This window comes from Chlorocebus sabaeus, chromosome 2, assembly GCF_047675955.1.
Source record: "Chlorocebus sabaeus isolate Y175 chromosome 2, mChlSab1.0.hap1, whole genome shotgun sequence".
NCBI classification, from domain to species: Eukaryota; Metazoa; Chordata; class Mammalia; order Primates; family Cercopithecidae; genus Chlorocebus; species Chlorocebus sabaeus.
The window spans coordinates 37,003,504-37,020,810 of record NC_132905.1 but is presented as its reverse complement, the minus strand read 5'-3'; the positions used below and the strand labels follow the sequence as shown (position 1 = coordinate 37,020,810).

General features: G+C 43.5%; 1 protein-coding gene and 1 pseudogene across 1 annotated transcript; one reads left to right on the top strand and one right to left on the bottom strand.

The window, feature by feature from the left end:
* The first annotated feature begins 602 nt into the window (after window positions 1-602).
* On the top strand, window positions 603-16,682 carry LOC103247037 (N-acylneuraminate-9-phosphatase). Its single transcript, XM_008019079.3, has 2 exons — window positions 603-789; window positions 7,786-16,682. Exons 1-2 carry the CDS (start codon window positions 700-702, stop codon window positions 8,440-8,442), a joined length of 747 nt encoding a protein of 248 aa, XP_008017270.2. The 5' UTR covers window positions 603-699; the 3' UTR covers window positions 8,443-16,682.
* LOC119622841 (U6atac minor spliceosomal RNA) lies at window positions 13,156-13,226 on the bottom strand (annotated as a pseudogene).
* Window positions 16,683-17,307: the final 625 nt, after the last annotated feature.

The following is a 17,307-nucleotide window of genomic DNA, read 5'->3' as shown; positions in this document are numbered from 1 at the left end:
GGGCAAAACATGGGGCAGCCACTACACAGTCCCTTCGTCTTCGGGCACAGGTACTAAACGGGCTGTAAGAGACCCAAGTCACATCTTTCTTTCAAAAACGGGCTGGCACGGCCCCAAGCTGACAGGGATTCCACCCCGGTGAAGGCCGCAAACGGCGCGAGGTGGGAAGGCGCAGGCTCCACCTTCTGCCATCCCCGGATCGCCGACAGTGACCTGCACGCACAGCCAGGCTAGGACCGCGGGCGCTCACGGCCGACACGGGGCCCGCAGACGACTCCGCGCCGCCCGCCTGGCCACCCGGAGAGCCCGCTGCCTGGCGCCTGGCAGCGCGGACAACCTCCCTAGAGGCAGCGATGATGGTCCCTCGCGCCGGTGGGCCCAGGGAGGTAAGCAAAAAGCAGAAAGACACCAGGAAGAGGACCACGCTTCGGACCAACCCCAGTCACAGCCACTGAGAAGTCGCGAAACGCCGCCGCGCCCACGCACGCTTCCAGCACTCTTGAGAGACCGGACCCCGGGAGTCTGGGGGGATCTCACTTTTCTCGGCGGCGCAGGGAATGAACCGATCGCGGGAATTCCACCGCCGCCTGGAGAAGGTCTGGTGACCTCGCGGCTCCTCCCACGTTTCGCGGGGCAGCCCGCCTTGCGCATGTGCAGGCGGCGGCGGCGGGGCTACGGGTCGCGCGAGCGGCCGGCGCTATGGGGCTGAGCAGTGTGCGGGCCGTTTTCTTTGACTTGGATAACACTCTCATCGACACTGCCGGGGCGAGCAGAAGAGGCATGTTGGAGGTAACGTCCCCTCCCGTGGCGCTCCTCTGGGCGGCGTCAGTGCGGCCCCGCAGCGTCCTGCGCGCTCACCTCCCCGTGACCCCACTTCCACCCCGGCGCCGTGGGCCGCTCTTGCTGGTCGAGACCTCGGTAGCGTCCGGGTGCGGAGGTGGCTGGAGGTGCGCGGGCCCTGCGGGTCTGCTTTCCCTGACCTGGCGACCGCTGGCCACCCAACCTCGAGCCCCGGGGCGGCCGCTGGCGGGTGCCTCGGCGCTCGGGACGTGGAAGGGCTCCGTGACGGCTGCCACGGTGGCGGAGGTGCCCGTGGGCGTGGGAGGCGACAGCAAAGCCGCGAGACCAGGCGCTAGGCCCGCCCCCGGTCAGGGTGTCGGTGTGTGGGGTGCCGGGAGGAGACCTGATAGAGTTAGCCCCAGTGTTGCCCCAAGAAGGGACACGGCTGTCAGTACCGAGCCTGGACATAAGCCCTGCTTTAGAGAATTGTCCCCACAGAACTCCTTCTGGCCTCCGTGGCGGGGTGGTGGTCCCCGTGGCTTTCTGAGGTGACACAGCAAAAGCCCATGCTGCGAGGGCATGCCTTTCGCGAGGCGCTGCTCCGCGGCACCGCTCCTCTACACGCGCGGAGGCAGTTTCAGACCTTCCAGTGTTCCAGCCCGAGTCCACCCCGGCTTCCCTTTCTCTTTCTTCAGCATCAAGGGGAAAGCAAAGGATTTATCAGATGTGGAAAACCCACTTTCAAAAGCTAATTCGTCCAAACCTGAGCTCCCCGTCCTCTTCATGCTTCATCAGTTTTTCTTTTTAGCTGCATTCCACTCCTGCCGTATATTCATGTTTGCCCTATAGTTTTAAAAAAAGCTGTAAAAAGGATGCCTCCCTTTGGGCTGTTCTTCCTGCGCTAGATGTTACCTGTCTCTTTTGACAGCCATGTTTTCCCGGAGAAATCCGTACCCGTTATCTCCTTATCTCTACCTCCTATTTATTACTAAATCCATGGTAATGTTGCTTTATCTTCACCACTAGACTGAAATAGACTTGCTGGGTCACTAGGCAGTCCCAAATTGCCAGAATCCATGGACATTTTTAAAGTCTGTCTTCATGACTTTACTGAGGCATTCCCCGCTTTTAACTGCCCCTTCTATATAACATTGGCCTCCACCTCAGGGTTACCACCCTGTGCCATATTGCCTCCAGTATCTCTGGCTGCGGACGTTGCATATTTACCTGTGTGTTATTAGTAAGCTGAGCCCTGGGCATTCCAATTAAACTACTGCTTTAGGCCAATTCTTGCTGTAGTTCCAGAGTTTGGGTTTTAAAAATCAGACATTTGAATATGAATCACAGCTCTCCGAAAACCTAGCTGAAAGTGCCTCAAGGAATTAACCAGTCGGAGCCTTATATCTTCATAAAATGTGAATTGTATTAGTCCTCAATAAGCCTGTAATACTTGGGAAGCCCATGGGTGCAGTGTCCACTCAGCGAATTACAGCACCTTCCACCCTCGTATGCTGCCTGTCCACCACTGCACATTCCCCGTGCATGTCTCAGTTACAGCTGAACTCATCTCTCACCTAGACTGTTGCTGTGCGCTTGTCTCCAGGTTTACCACATCCAGTGTGTCCTCCACATTCTTGCCACAGCAATATTTTTAAAAGAAAGACTAAATCGTATGTCTCCCTGGTCTTTACACCCTCACTTATACTAGTGCTCTATTTTGTTCAGATATTTCTTAATGCATCTGTCAAAGGATATTACAATTAATTTTGAAAGTCAGGTGCCTACAACTAAATAGTGAGCTTCTTGGGAGGGAACAAGCTGTCTTAATTCTCCTCGTTTGACACATGGCAAATGTTAAATGCTGGATGGATGGATACAAGTTTTTACTTCGAGACTTGGTTCTATTACTGCCTCCTTTGTAATTAGCCTGTAATAATAAATTAGCAGGATAAGAAATTAGCCTAATAAATGAGCAGAATCGAACTGTGTGCTCTTGGCTATACAAGGAATACTTTATCACGTAAGGAAACAATAACATCCATAGATGTTGACCTGTTCAAAAGTAACATGCCAGCTTTCATAAATCATTGTAAATAATTTATGAATGGAGGAAGAGGGAAAAGTCCAGCCATTTATTGCCTTGGGCTTGGGGACAAGAGGTCAGATACTGACTGTATGTATCAACTTTAATTTTTTTTAATCACCTAGGGAAGTTATTTTTTTCCTCCCTCTTTAGACCTGTTTTTTTGTGGTAATTACTCAGGAACTTTTCTCCAGAAGCCTGGAGTTTCTCAGTGAACAAAGCAGAAGAGATTTTTGCATTTGTGAATTTACTTCTTAGTGGGTATGGCAATGAACATAATAAATATTTACAGATGTGGTTGAAAAAGCAGAGAGGGTAACAAATCAACATTTTAAATAGACTGGTCAGATTTGGCCTCATCGAGTAGGTGATGTTTGAGCACAGACTTGAAATAGAAATAACAGAAGGGCTGCTTGAATTGCTGGGCTGAGTGCAGGTCTCATTTTGTGAGTGTGTTTTTAAAGTATGAATAGTTTTATTTGGAATTCATCCCCTTCTGTCGTGCTGGATCCCTGTTGATTTCAGTAGGGATAGCACCATGTTCAAGAGGCTGAAGTTGAGACTCGAAGCCAGCAAATGAGAAAGGGTTTTTGCGGGAACTTATATACAAGATGGTCCATTGGCAGTGGGCTGGACAGAACTCTAGCCACTTGTAAAAAGAATGCAGTTTATATAGCATTTTCACTTAGCACCCTCCCTGCAGCAACCTCTTGGCCACCTTCGTTTAATGGAAAGAAAAAAAAAAAGGACCTCTATCCCCTCTGCAACCTGAGTTCCACAGAATGGGATGGGCCATGGTCCAGATCTTCCTCCTAAATAAGAAATTAATCTCTGGATTGGACACTCCTGAACTCCTTATCTTGGAACCCAAATACACATTCCTCATAGACCACAGAGTCATTCTAAGGTTGTGCGTAAGTTAGTGCTGTCAGGTGCACCTGCCATACACTTCATATCCAAATGATTAGTATTCAGAATACACTTTTCTTACAGTGTTGTAAAGTATTAGATGGTTCCCAAACTAAGCCCTCAAAAAGTCTTTTAAAATCAGTTAACTAAAGTATTGATGATACTAACTTTAGTTCTGGGTCTAGGGAGCAGACAGTAGAAGAATAGAGTTTCCTTTTTTGTATATGCTCAGAGCCTTAAGATAGAGTTTTGAAGTAAGTGAAGTTTGAGTTCATATTAGTCTACTAACTGATAGCCCATCTATCAGAGCAGGGCCCCTTTCTTCAGGCCAGCGAGCACCTGGTGGGCTCTTCATACCAAAATCTTTTTCAGCCCTGCCTTACCAGTCACACACAAAGTATCATCACACCTGCAAGTTAGAGAACTTTTTCCTTCACCTCCAGTTCAATCAGTACTCCCATTTTCAGTGCAGGTGTTAGGAGAGTTTGTAATAACGCGTACTAATTCAGGGTAGGTGTTAATTTCTGTTTGAACTAATAAATGAATGCTGATAAGCTTTTTTCCTAAAGATGTTAATATTGTTAAAATGCTACTTACTGTCCCACACCAACCTGTAATTACTTGCTGTGTAACAAAATGAGGAAGTTAATTGAAGGGATAGAATAGGAAGAGATTTTGAAACTTGGGAGTGGCATACCATGCCTTTACAAACATCTCCCTTTTAAGGTGAGCAAATCCTACTTTTTCAGAGCCCCCAGAATGTGCTTAATGAAGCACCAGTTGAAGTAACAGGAAATTGAGTCTGTATTGGGAGCTCTTTGTTTACTTGTTATGAGCCAGCCCCTATTTGAGCTCAAGCTCTGTGGAGTCCTAGAGGCGTGTGTCCTTGCACTGCTGTAGGGTTGCTGAAACTTTGGAGCTCCTGTCAGTCATAGCTTAAGAGTCCTTCAATTGATGTTGCTAGCAAAAATGGTGAGATAAACATGGAGATTGAAAATGTTTTATTAATAGAAATTTATAAAGCAAAATTTTACAGTGTTTTGCCTCTACCTAAAATTCCTAGGGCTGGTATATTTTTCTTGGGCAGATAAGATTTTTCTTAATGATTACATTTTCTTTTTTCTTTAAAAAAAATTTTTTTTTTCTGATATGGCCGAGTCTTCTGATACATTTTCCTATTAGCACAAATACCTCAAAAAAGATTTTCCTTTCAGCCAGGCACAGTGGCTCACACCTGTAATTCCCAGCACTTTGAAAGGCCAAGGCAGGAGGATTGCTTGAGGCCAGGAGTTAAAGACAATCCTGGGCAATACAGCCAGACCCCTGTCTCTACAAAAAAAACTTGTTAACTAGGTATGGTAGTGTGCACTTGTAGTCCTAGCTCCTCGGGGGACTGAAGGGAGATCAGCCCAGGAGTTTGAGGCCACAGTGAACTATAATCATTCCTCTACTGCACTCCATCCAGCCTCGTAACAGAGCGCGATCCTGTTTGGGGGGTGGGAGAAAGACCCTTTTCCTTTGTTGTGAATCTTTTACTCTGAGGGAAGAAAAAGAAGTGCGTTTTTCTCTCAGTAGGTGAGTTGAGTTTTTGGTGTGAGTAGCATACTGCTTATTCTCTAATCCTGTTACAACAGATATATTTTAGCCGTAGCTGGGTGCATTTCAAAGAGCCAGCATTGCCCCAGCCTGTTTGACTTTCCTCAGGTGCTTACCTGAACACAGGACTTCCAATGCAGGCAGTTTATGAGGTGATCCAAGATAGACGTTAAGGGGTCAGGGAGACAAGAAGGGGAAGGAGTTCAGTACAGGTTAGAGCAGCTTAATGAGCAGGTTACTGCTGTGAGCAGCTGGAGATCTCTGGGAGACAGTACACAGAACAGGGTTCAGTTGCGCTCCCCAAGGGCAAGGAAGCTGTGATATTTATTCACCAGTTTCTAACCTACATATGTTGAGGACTACCCCCAGGGCAATACTTTTTAGTCCCTTCCTATGTGTATAGATACCCTGTATGTGGCCAAGTAAAGCCCACAAGCAGAGAGGCCCACACTTGAGTGGGAAGCCACTGGCGAGTGAATATAGTGTGTGCCAAGGGGATTTAGGCAACACCTGCTATAGCATGGGGTTCAAGGCCCTTCACAAACTATCTGCAGACAGGTTCCCCAATTGCATCTCTTGGCATCCTCCCTCACATGCCTCCATTTGGGCTCAACTCAGCTTCTTGCTTTTTCCACAAAATTTTGAACTCTTGGCCTTTGTTCATGCTGTTCCTCTGTCTGGAATGATTTTCTTCTCTTCCCATACCCACTTTTTCTGCTTGTTCACTCCTTGGTCTCAATGTGACTTCCTATGCCAGCTACCCTGTGGAATGACTTCCGTATTATTCCCACAGCTTGTTCAAACTGTCATGGCATGCCCCCCCACCCCCCGCCCCATCATTTGTAGTGGTTGTATATTCCCCACCAGATAATGCCCCAAGGACAAAGGCCAGTCTCCAGCGCTTAAGACATAGTGCAAAGGCAAGCACGTGGGCTTTGGAAGTAAGCAGGTATGGATGCAGATCCCAGATGGGCAAGTTATTAAGAGTTCTGCACTTCCCTGCCTCGTTTGGAACATGGAACTGTCTTGCAGGATTGTAGAAAAGGTTAGAAATAATGTATGTAAGTATGTAGTACAATGCTTGCCACATTAGGGGTTTTAGGAAAAGTTAGAAGACAGTCCAAATGGATTAGTGTTATAAAAGCACACATAAAGAGCCTTGGGAATACGGGAGAGGGAGTATTTAACTCAAAAGTACAGAATTGGGGCCCGGCACAGTGGCTCGTGCCTGTATTCCCAACACTTTGACAGGCAGAGGCAGGAAGATCACTTGCGGTCAAGAGTTCGAGGCTAGCCTGGCCAACATGGTGAAACCCCGCCTCTACTAAAAATACAAAAATTAGCCAGGCTTGGTGGCGGTCACCTATAGTCCCAGCTATTCGGGAGGCTGAAGCAGGAGTATCACTTGAACCCAGGAGGCAGAGGTTGCAGTAAGCTGAGATTGTGCCAATGCACTCCAGTGTGGGCAAGAGAGGGAGCCTCTGTATCCAAAAACAAAAAGGTACAGAATTGGGCCAGACACAGTGGCTCACACCTGTAATCCCAGTAATTTGGAGGCCAAGGCGGGCAGATCACTTGAGGTCAGGAGTTCGAGACCAGCCTGGCCAACATGGTGAAACCCTGTCTCTACTAAAAATACAAAAATTAACCGGGCGTCGTGGCGGGCACCTGTAATCCCAGCTACACAGGAGGCTAAAGCAGGAGAATCCCTTGAGCCTGGGAGGTGGAGGTTACAGTGAGCTGAGCTGGTGCCATTGCACTTGAGCGTAAGCTACAGAATGAGACTCTGTCTCAAAAAAAATAAAAGTGTAGAATTCAATCCCATTATAGGTGATAGTCAATTTAGGTCTTCAAAATATGAAATGGATGTAGATGAGAAAAAATTAGATGAACTAGGTGTTTTTTTTTCTGATAATAGTCTAAATAGTGGTTGTCAGAAATTTTAAATGTTTTACCAAAAATAAGTACAAGGATTTTTTGTTTTGTTTTTGAGATGGGGTCTCGCTATGTTGCCGACACTGGTCCTGAACTCCTAGGCTCAAGTGATCCTGCCACCTCGGCCTTCCAAAGTGCTGGGATTACAGACATGAGCCACCACACCCGGCCCAATAAGCACAAGTTTTATTTTCATGTCTTCATGACCAGAATGAAAGATGTTGGACTCTAAACTACCAAACAAAGGATTGTTATTAGCTATATATGAAGAAGTTGGTTTTAAAAAATGAGTGAGTTCTAGAGAGATTGGGAGAGCCTCACTTTGTTGTCTCTAAAAATAAGGCCAATTCCCACCAGAAATAGCTGCTTTAAAGCAGAGGAGTGGAGTTGGAATCTCTCAGCCACTTGTAGGATCACAGCTTCCTAGGGCATGACTATTAAAGACATGCAATGTGTTAATGGAGTTATTTTCCATTATTTAGGTGATAAAACTCTTACAATCAAAATACCATTATAAAGAAGAGGCTGAAATCATCTGTGATAAAGTTCAAGTTAAACTCAGCAAGGAATGTTTTCATCCTTACAATACGTGCATTACTGATTTAAGGACTTCACATTGGGAAGAAGCAATCCAGGAAACAAAAGGTGGTGCAGCCAATAGAAAATTGGCTGAAGAATGTTATTTCCTTTGGAAATCTACACGTTTACAGCATATGACACTAGCAGAAGATGTCAAAGCCATGCTTACTGAACTTCGAAAGGAGGTCCGCCTACTTCTCTTAACGAATGGGGACAGACAGACCCAGAGAGAGAAGATTGAGGCTTGTGCCTGTCAGTCTTATTTTGATGCTGTTGTTGTAGGTGGAGAGCAGAGAGAGGAGAAACCAGCACCGTCCATATTTTATTACTGCTGCAATCTTCTTGGAGTACAACCTGGGGACTGTGTGATGGTCGGTGACACATTAGAAACCGACATCCAAGGAGGCCTCAATGCAGGATTGAAAGCAACAGTCTGGATCAATAAAAATGGAATAGTGCCACTGAAGTCCTCCCCAGTTCCACATTACATAGTTTCTTCTGTGCTAGAGTTACCTGCTCTCTTACAAAGTATAGACCGCAAAGTCAGTATGTCCACTTAAAGCACATAAAAGGGCATGATTATGAATGTTAGAGTCAATTTGCAGAGTATGAAATAAGAAAAGTTAAGTGGAGTCACTTACGATAATCCAGCTCTAAGAATAATTTTACTTATGATTTAATGGCCAATATTTTGAAGGTCTTCCCAACCCTATTGCTTCTAAGTTGTAACAACCAACCATTGAGTGGTACTTCTATCTAAAAATTCAGATTGCATTAATACAGGTCAGTAGTGTAGCCCAGAAAATTTGAGGAAATATATTATTTGTTAGTCCGTAACTGGAGCTTTTTAAAATTATGTTATTAATCTTTTAGTATCTTGGCTGCATAACGCCAAGCAGGATTGCTTTACATGTGGATGCACAAATGTAAGGTTTATCTTTTGGCTTAAAAATAGATATTCTAAAACAGATTTATCAAAGCAGCTGAATCTGGTTAATATGAAATAACTACTAAGTCACATGCAAATCAAAGTATTTTATAGTGAAATTATTTTGCATATTTTGAAAGCATAAACCATAGTTTTTGCCTACTTTGGATGTATACTTTTATGAATCTGATTTTTCTGTATGACATTTTTTTTTCAGAGGGCAGGGAGCAATTTTTCTATGGCATGTGACACCCGTTAGAAAAAGCTATTAAAATCAACACGTGGTGCTCCTTTACCATGACGTTTTCTCACCTGTGCACAATGAGCTGGTAGCTTCCTTGTAGTCTTCACCTCTCCAGGAAATGTTTTCACTATCTTTTCCTGGACACACAGTGGAGTTGAGGGAGCTAGACTGTTTTGCTATAGATAATTGCAAGGCACATGGCACTAAAAGTCATTTTTCTTTTGTGAATCCATAAGAGGAACATTTCCTCAGTGTAGCCTAGCCATGCAGCCCCAATCTGTTCCTTTTTTTTTTTTTTTTTTTATGAAATGGGATCTCTGTCACCCAGGTTGGAGTGCCGTGGCGCCATCTCAGCTGACTGCAACTTCTGCCTCCTGAGCTCAAGTGATCCTCCCACCTCAGCCTCCCAAGTAGCTGGGACTACAGGCACACACTACCACACCAGCTAATGTTTTGTTTTGTTTTTTTGTAGAGATGGATTTTGCTATGTTACCCAGGCTGATCTCAAATTCCTGGACTCAAGTGATCCTCCCACCTCAGCCTCTTAAAGTGCTGAGCTTACAGGCATGAGCCACTGTGTCCGGCCCCCTCATCTGATAGAAAATTAGATTTTGCTATGAGCCATTTCCAGCGTGCCAATTTAATACTCGTGTGACTCTTCTTAGAGTTACCATCTGCCTTAAATTTCCTCTGTTTTTCACATTCTTGGAAATACTGTTTTGCAAATTTCTATATCTAATTCAGGGTTTACTAGGAGCTTAATAATTAATGGCTACATAGCAAGGCATCATCTTGGAACCGGAGAATTTTCTCTATTAGGCTAGACAGTCTTGTGATTATACTAACCAAACCTGGAGTAAAGTGGTTGAAAAAAAGAAAGTATAAAGGAGTTTATTAAAGTGGTTAATATGATTTAGGTTGGTTTTTGATACGTTTTTTCTTCCAACTGTTATATAAGAAACTACTAATGTAAAATAGTAGGCTGTATGTTGGGATGTGTATAGCTATGTCTTCAAGACTAATACTCAGAATCAAATTGTAGATTGTACGTATCTGTGAGCCTATTTCTTTAGCCAGTTTTCTGTCTACTGCCAAGAAACAGGATTCTCTGCCTCATGCAAATGCCCTTTTGTGTTTACTTTTTGCTCTTGATTTTTAAAAATGTGATTGTGCCCTTGATTGTCCCAAAGTGCTATTGCTATAACAGTGAACATTTGTGAACAGACGATGTTTGTAGTTTCAAGTGCAGTACCCATATGACCTTGATCATATTTTAGCTATTTAAAAATTAAGTTGGAGGATTTTGGCAGAAGTCATGTGCATGATTGCTCTGATAGATTGGTTGGCGTGTGCTGCAGGGGGGTTGTCCTTTTAACTCTCACACAGGATGGATGTAGGCAGTGTCACATTCATTATGCTGAGAATGAAGGTTCATCACTCCTATATCGTGGTAGCAAATCTCAACAAGATAGCTTCTGGGATGTTGAGTGAGCAGTTCTCCAGCAGAAATGGTGTAGGAAGAGAAAATTGAATAATTGAATTTCCTTGTCTTCACAGTTTGTATTCTACAGAGTACAGTAATATATTACATTCCATTTGCACCCTTCCTTAGGGAAGAGCTTTGTGGTTATCTACCTTCTGAGTGGAATGTTACAGAAAATATTTTAAAATATTGGAATAAACCTATGATTTTATTAATAATATTTTTTGTTTTAGAATAATATTCCTTAAAATTGTAACAGTGATGTTTTGTCATCTTTATTTTTTTTCAAAGTTTCCCTGTAGTGACCTTCTCACACATAGCCAGAGGCCCTCCCTAACACTGTTTACAGAGGTGGGCCTAGAACAGACATGAATGGACACTGCACCTGGAATTCCAGCACCAGGTGGGGATGTTTGGTTCCATGTGCACCTCCACATACAAGGGCACAAACATCTCAGATCTGGGAGTTCCCGGGACCTAGTGGATGCTCAGTATTGTAGGAAAGCAGGTCTCTACCAGAGTACTTGGTTTATTGTTTTCAAAGTTCTTTGCAACCTTCAGTAAGAAACATTTTCTATCATAACCTCTTTAACACATTTATAGTGTTAGATAACATTATAAACATATAAAAATAAATATAAATATAACATTTATATAAAAATATTTAAATATAACATTTATATTTATAGTATAGCACAATATGTATATGGAATCTAGTTTTATATGTCTCATTTTCATAAAACATTCTTGTTAAGTATAGTGATCAGATATTTTTCATTCCATTCTTTTTTGAATTAGGGAATATATTCATTGTTGAACAAGTACTACTTGTTTTTTTGACACAAGTCAAAAAAAAATAAAAGGGTGAATGGTGAAAAGTCATTCTCCTCATCTCTTTGCTAGGGGCCCACAACCCACTTGCCCTAAAGGCCACTACTGTTTAGTTTTTGTTTTATTTTAAAAAATAGAGACAGGGTCTCACTATGTTGCCCAGGCTAGTCTCAAACTCCTGAGCTCAAGCAGTCCACCTGCCTTGGCCTCCAAAAATGCTAGGATTATAGGCGTGAGCCATGTCACTCAGCCAAGGCCACTGCTGTTACCAACTTCATGTACACTTGCATATAGAAGTATATAAGACTATATAGAATCAATTGAATTCAGGTAGATTTTTAATTTCTGTATTTCAATTTAGGAAACAGTGCTCTTGCTCAGATAATCTAAGAGTCATGCAGCTTGTGTTTAAGCCATTTGTGTTAGAAACATAATACCTTCATGGTCTCAGCCATGAGCAAGATCTCTGTAGTTCCATTGACTTTCGCATACCACCACCCTGGTGATTCCCTTTGCCTCTTATGTTAAATTTCCTATTTTCTGTGGCCTGTATATTCCTATTTTGACTTATTCCATCTTTTTGGTGGCATGCATCCTTGAATAGATTCCCTGTAAACATGTGTAGGAGGTAAAACTTTTGAGATCTGAAATGTCTGAAAATGTCTTTATTCTCTTCTCCCATCATTGATAGTTTTAACAGCGTGTATTTAGATAACATTTTTACTTGAAATTTTGAAGGCATTGGTCTGTGGTCTAGCAGCCATTTGTATGTGACCACTTTCTTTCTCTCTTGTAACTCTTAGAACCTTATTTTCCTCCAGTGGTCCATGATCACATGCCTTGGAGAGGGTGTTTCCATCCTCTGTGCTTGGCACGCTGAACCCTTTCAGTCAAAATCATATTTTCTTAGTCGTGGGGAATTTAATGACTTCATTTTTAATTGCCTCCCTTTTTTTGTGTGTGTGTGGTTTTTTTTGGTTTCTCTTACTGTTACTCAGATGTTGGAACTGCTTTACCGACCTTCCACTTTGTTTTATCTTTTCACTCCCATTTTTCCATCTCTGTTACTCTGCTTCTTCAACTTTACCTTCCAATCCTTCTTTTATTTTTTTCCTCTATTATCATACCTTTTAAAGATTTCCAAGAGCTTGATTTTCTTTTTTTTTTTTTTTTAGACAGGGTCTTTACTTGGTCACCCAGTGAGGAATGTGGTAGCACAGTCATGGCTTACTGCAGCGTTTAATTCCTGGGCTCAAGCGATTCTCCGACCTCAGCCTCCAGAGTAGCTGAGACTACAGGCACATGCTATGATACCCAACTAATTTTTTTGTATTTTTTGTAGAGAAAGGGTTTCACCATGTTGCCCAGGCTGGTCTCAAATTCCTGGCCTCAAGCAATTCACTCACCTGGGCCTCCCAAAAGTGCTAAAATTACAGACATGAGCCACCATGCCCAGCCCCAGTGCATTTTTCAATCACTTGAGTTCAGGTGTTCATGACCAGCCTGGCCAACATGGTGAAACCCCATCTACTGAAAACACAAAAATTAGCTGAGCATGGTGGCACACACCTTAAGTCCCAGCTACTTGGGAGGCTAAGGCAGGAGAATCACTTGAAGACAGGAGGCAGAGGTTGCAGTGGGCCGAGATCACGCCACTGCACTCCAGCCTAGGCAACATAGTGAGACTCAGTCTTTAAAAAAAAAAAAAAAAAAAAAAAAAAAAAGGCTTTAGTTTTATTTTAAGGAAAAAAAAAACAAAAGAACAACAAGAAATATATATATATAGTATATAATAATTAGCTGCCACGAAGTAGGTGGCAGGGCCTTAACCATATGTGTGTTGTGAGGCCCAAGGACCTCCTGAGATCTTTTTTTTTTTTTGAGAGGGAATCTCGCTCTGTCGCCAGGCTGGAGTGCAGTGGCGCAGTCTTGGCTCACTGCAGCCTCCACCTACCAGGTTCAAACGATTCTCCTGCCTCAGCCTCCCAAGTAGCTGGGACTACAGGCGTGCACCACCACGCCCAGCTAATTTTTGTGTTTTTAATAGAGACAAGGTTTCACCATGTTGGCCAGGATGATCTCGATCTCTTGACCTCGTGATCCACCTGCCTCAGCCTCCCAAAGTGCTGAGATTACAGGCGTGAGCCACCACGCCTGGCCCCAAGAGCTTTTTTTAAAAAATTTCTAAACATTCTGGGATTTTTTTGTTTGTTTTTTGTTTTGTTTTTGAGTGGAGTATCATCTCTGGGAAAAAAAAAATTAAGTTTTAAAAGAATCCACAGCATATATACCATTCTAAGTTTCCCTAATCTGTTTATTTGGGTTTATTTGTTCATACTAGAGGCTTTCCTCAAGTGCCCATTAACCCTTGGTTATTTATGATAAAGAGAGGAGAGATGGAAATGCTGATTGGAAGTTCCACACAAATGCATGGGCCTTCTCAAATCAGAGGTTCTTTTATTGTGGGGTATCTGGATGGGCTGTTAGTTGAGGGATCCCTGAGGTCAGTGTGTTAAAGTCTTTTCACTTGGTTAGTCTGCTTTCCTAGAGATGAATCTTCAGACTGGAGAGTAGAGGTCTGATGTCAATATTAGGAGCTGAGTGGGAAGGGTGTGTGTGCATATAGTCACCTGCTCTCTGTTTCTGGTTGCACCTGAGTCCAGCTGTGCTTGGTATTCCCCAGGCTAGAGACCCCTCTGTCTTACCCTCCACAGAGAAGCATCCCAAAGTCTGCTGAGAGAGAACAAGTTGGAGTGAGGACAGGGATCTAGGGGTTCGTTTGTACCTTGAGCACCTTTTTACCCCAGCCTCCTTAATTCAGCTGCTTCTTTCCTCTCCTTCAGGACCGCAGCATCTGGGGATGTCAGTGCCCGCATCTTCGGAGGAGTCTGCTGCGTACCTCATTATTTCTCAACCTTCCCCATTGCTGGTCAGGACTCGCTTTCTTTAGTCTACCAGATCCTTTGCCACTTGTCCATATGCTTTGCAGCTTCCAAACTTGTGTTGTGGTTGATGCCTGTCTTCCTGGTTCTTGTGGGTTTGTGTGTGTATGCTTGTGTGTGTGAATTCCTTTACTGTAGTTTTAGCTGAGTTTGGGGTACAAGCTATCAGATGTGTATTCCCATCTCCCATCTTGATGTGGAAGTTCTTTTTCCACTTTGTGTTCAATGTTGGTCAAGACCCACGAAACTGACCCCATGCCCGATAGTCACTACTCACAGGTCAAAAATGCTCATTTGAGGTGGAGATTTACAGCATGCCTGCAGCTTTTTTCTTCTTTTAATTTATTGTTTTGAATTACCTAGTTTCCTTTTTCTCTGTGTCCTTGTATGTGACACTCTTTGACACAACTCTTATTGTGATGGGAGTCTCCTTGTTGTCCTGTGTTTGTGAACTTTTGCCATTGCTTGGACATAGATGTTTATTGACATGCTTGCACAGTCTGACTGGGTCTTTGGCCAACATCAGCAACCCTATTCCCAAATCACTTCTAAAACAGTTACACTCTCTTAGATTTCTTTAAAATTAAAATCCTTCTTACTGGGATACATTAGATTTGTACTTTGTTTCTTTTTTTCTTAGATTTAGACTTTTAAAAAATTAACTTATTCCTAGCAATAGGACTAAAATTTAGCCAGATAAAACCATAAATTTTTTAAACCAGTCTTCGTTCATATATGATAATACAGTTATTTCCAGTGGATTTCTTAGAAGATGTCATTGTGATCAACCTGACCTTCAGATAAGATCTTCAGGCTGGGTGCGGTGGCTCATGCCTGTAATCTCAGCACTTTGGGACGCCAAGGTGGGAGTATTGCTTGAGCCCAGGAGTTCAAGACCAGCCTAGGCAACAAGGAGAGATACTGTGTCTACACAAAATTTAAAAAAGCCACATGGTGACGTGTGCCTGTGGTCCCAGCTATACAGGAGCTTGAGGCAGGAAGATTGCTTGAGCCCAGGAGGTCGAGGCTGCAGTGAGCTGTGTTTCCACTACTGTATACTGTGTTTTTGTCAGTGTCTGCCTGGGTGACAGAGCAAGATTCTGTCTTTAAAAAAAAAAAGATTTCCAATACTCAATTTTTTTTTTTTTTTTTTTCCAGACAGAGTCATGCTCTGTCGCCCAAGCGGGAGTACAGTGGTGCAATCTTGGCTTACTAACCTCTGCCTCTCTGGTTCAAACAAGTCTCCTGCCTCAGTCTCCAAAGTAGCTGGGATTACAGGTGCCTGCCACCACGCCTGGCTAATTTTTCTATTTTTAGTAAAGACGGGGTTTCCCCATGTTGGCCAGGCTGGTCTCGAATTCCTGACCTCAAGTGATCCATCCGCCTTGGCTTCCCAAAATGCTGGGATTACAGGTGCGAGCCACTGCGCCTGGCCAATACTCAAATTTTAGAAGTCATGGAAGATAACCAGGCATGGTGGCTCACACCTGTAATATCAGCACTTTGGGAGGCCAAGACAGGAAGATCACTGAAACCCAGGAGTTGAAGACCAACCTGGTCTTGACCACATCTCTATTTTTTAAACAAAATTAATAAAAAGTAAAATGTTTTAAAAAGTCACAGAAGATAAAGTGGTTTTAACCACCAGACAACTAAAGAAATAAAATAGTTCCTGTTTAAAATTACATTTTTTAATAATTTTTTTTTTTTTTTTGGGGGGACGGAGCCTCACTCTGTCGCCCAGGCTGGAGTGCAGTGGCCGGATCTCAGCTCGCTGCAAGCTCCGCCTCCCAGGTTCCTGCCATTCTCCTGCCTTAGCCTCCTGAGTACCTGGGACTACAGGCGCCGCCACCACGCCCGGCTAGTTTTTTTTGTATTTTTTTTAGTAGAGACGGGGTTTCACCGTGTTAGCCAGGATGGTCTCAATCTCCTGACCTTGTGATCCGCCCGTCTCGGCCTCCCAAAGTGCTAGGATTACAGGTTTGAGCCACCGTGCCCGGCCCATTTTTTAATTCTTAAAGGAGCTATATTGACCATTTTATTGAAGCTTAGAGGTTAAGCAAATCAGCCAATTTGGATTCTCAGATATGTGTCCTCAGCCCACTTGGCATCTCTGTGTAGATGTGTAATGGACATTACCAGAATAACTCCCCTCCAACCAAACTCCTGGATTTCTCTCACAAATCTGCTCTTCCTACTGTCTTCCACATCTCAGTAATGGCAATGCCACTTTTTTTTCAGGATATGGCTTTATCTTGCACTTAGGAATATTCCTGACCCATGGTTGGCACTCAGTGAATATCTGTTAAATGAAGCACTTATTGGCTATTTCTATGAAAATTAATTGAAATTAAACAAATTTTAGCAACAAAGGGTAACTCATCAACTCGTTTTTGTTAAAATTTTACTTTTCCTTCCTTTCACATGCAGAATTGTCCTTTGCACCATGATAAAGCAGAACGGGAATTCTGTGTTGAGGACTGCAGTGATGATGCTAGTTCACTTCCTGTAATGTGCCTTTTTCCAAGCAGCAGCTAATAACCTGTACCACACTTGAGCTGATACAGAAATGACAGTTGTCGGAATGGTCACAAATCTCCATTTATTTGACATATGTATTTAATGAAGAAAATCTTTCTAAAGTACATTTACTCCAGCAGCGACTGTCATTATGATGGAAAATATTCATAATATTCATGTTCTGTTCCTGTTTTTGTTTGTTTGTTTGTTTTGAGACAAGGTCTCATTTTGTCACCCTGGGGTGCAGTGGTATGAACATGGCTCACTGCAGCCTCGCCTCCCAGGCTCAAGCGATCCTTCCACTGCAGCTTTCCGAGTAGCTGGGACTACAGGTGAGCGCCACCACGCCCGGCTAATTTTTGTATTTTTTGTAGAGATGAGGTTTTGCCATGTTGACCAGGCTGGTCTCAAACTCCTGAGCTCAAGGGATCTGCCCACCTTGGCCTCCCAAAGGTGCTGGGATTACAGTTATGAGCC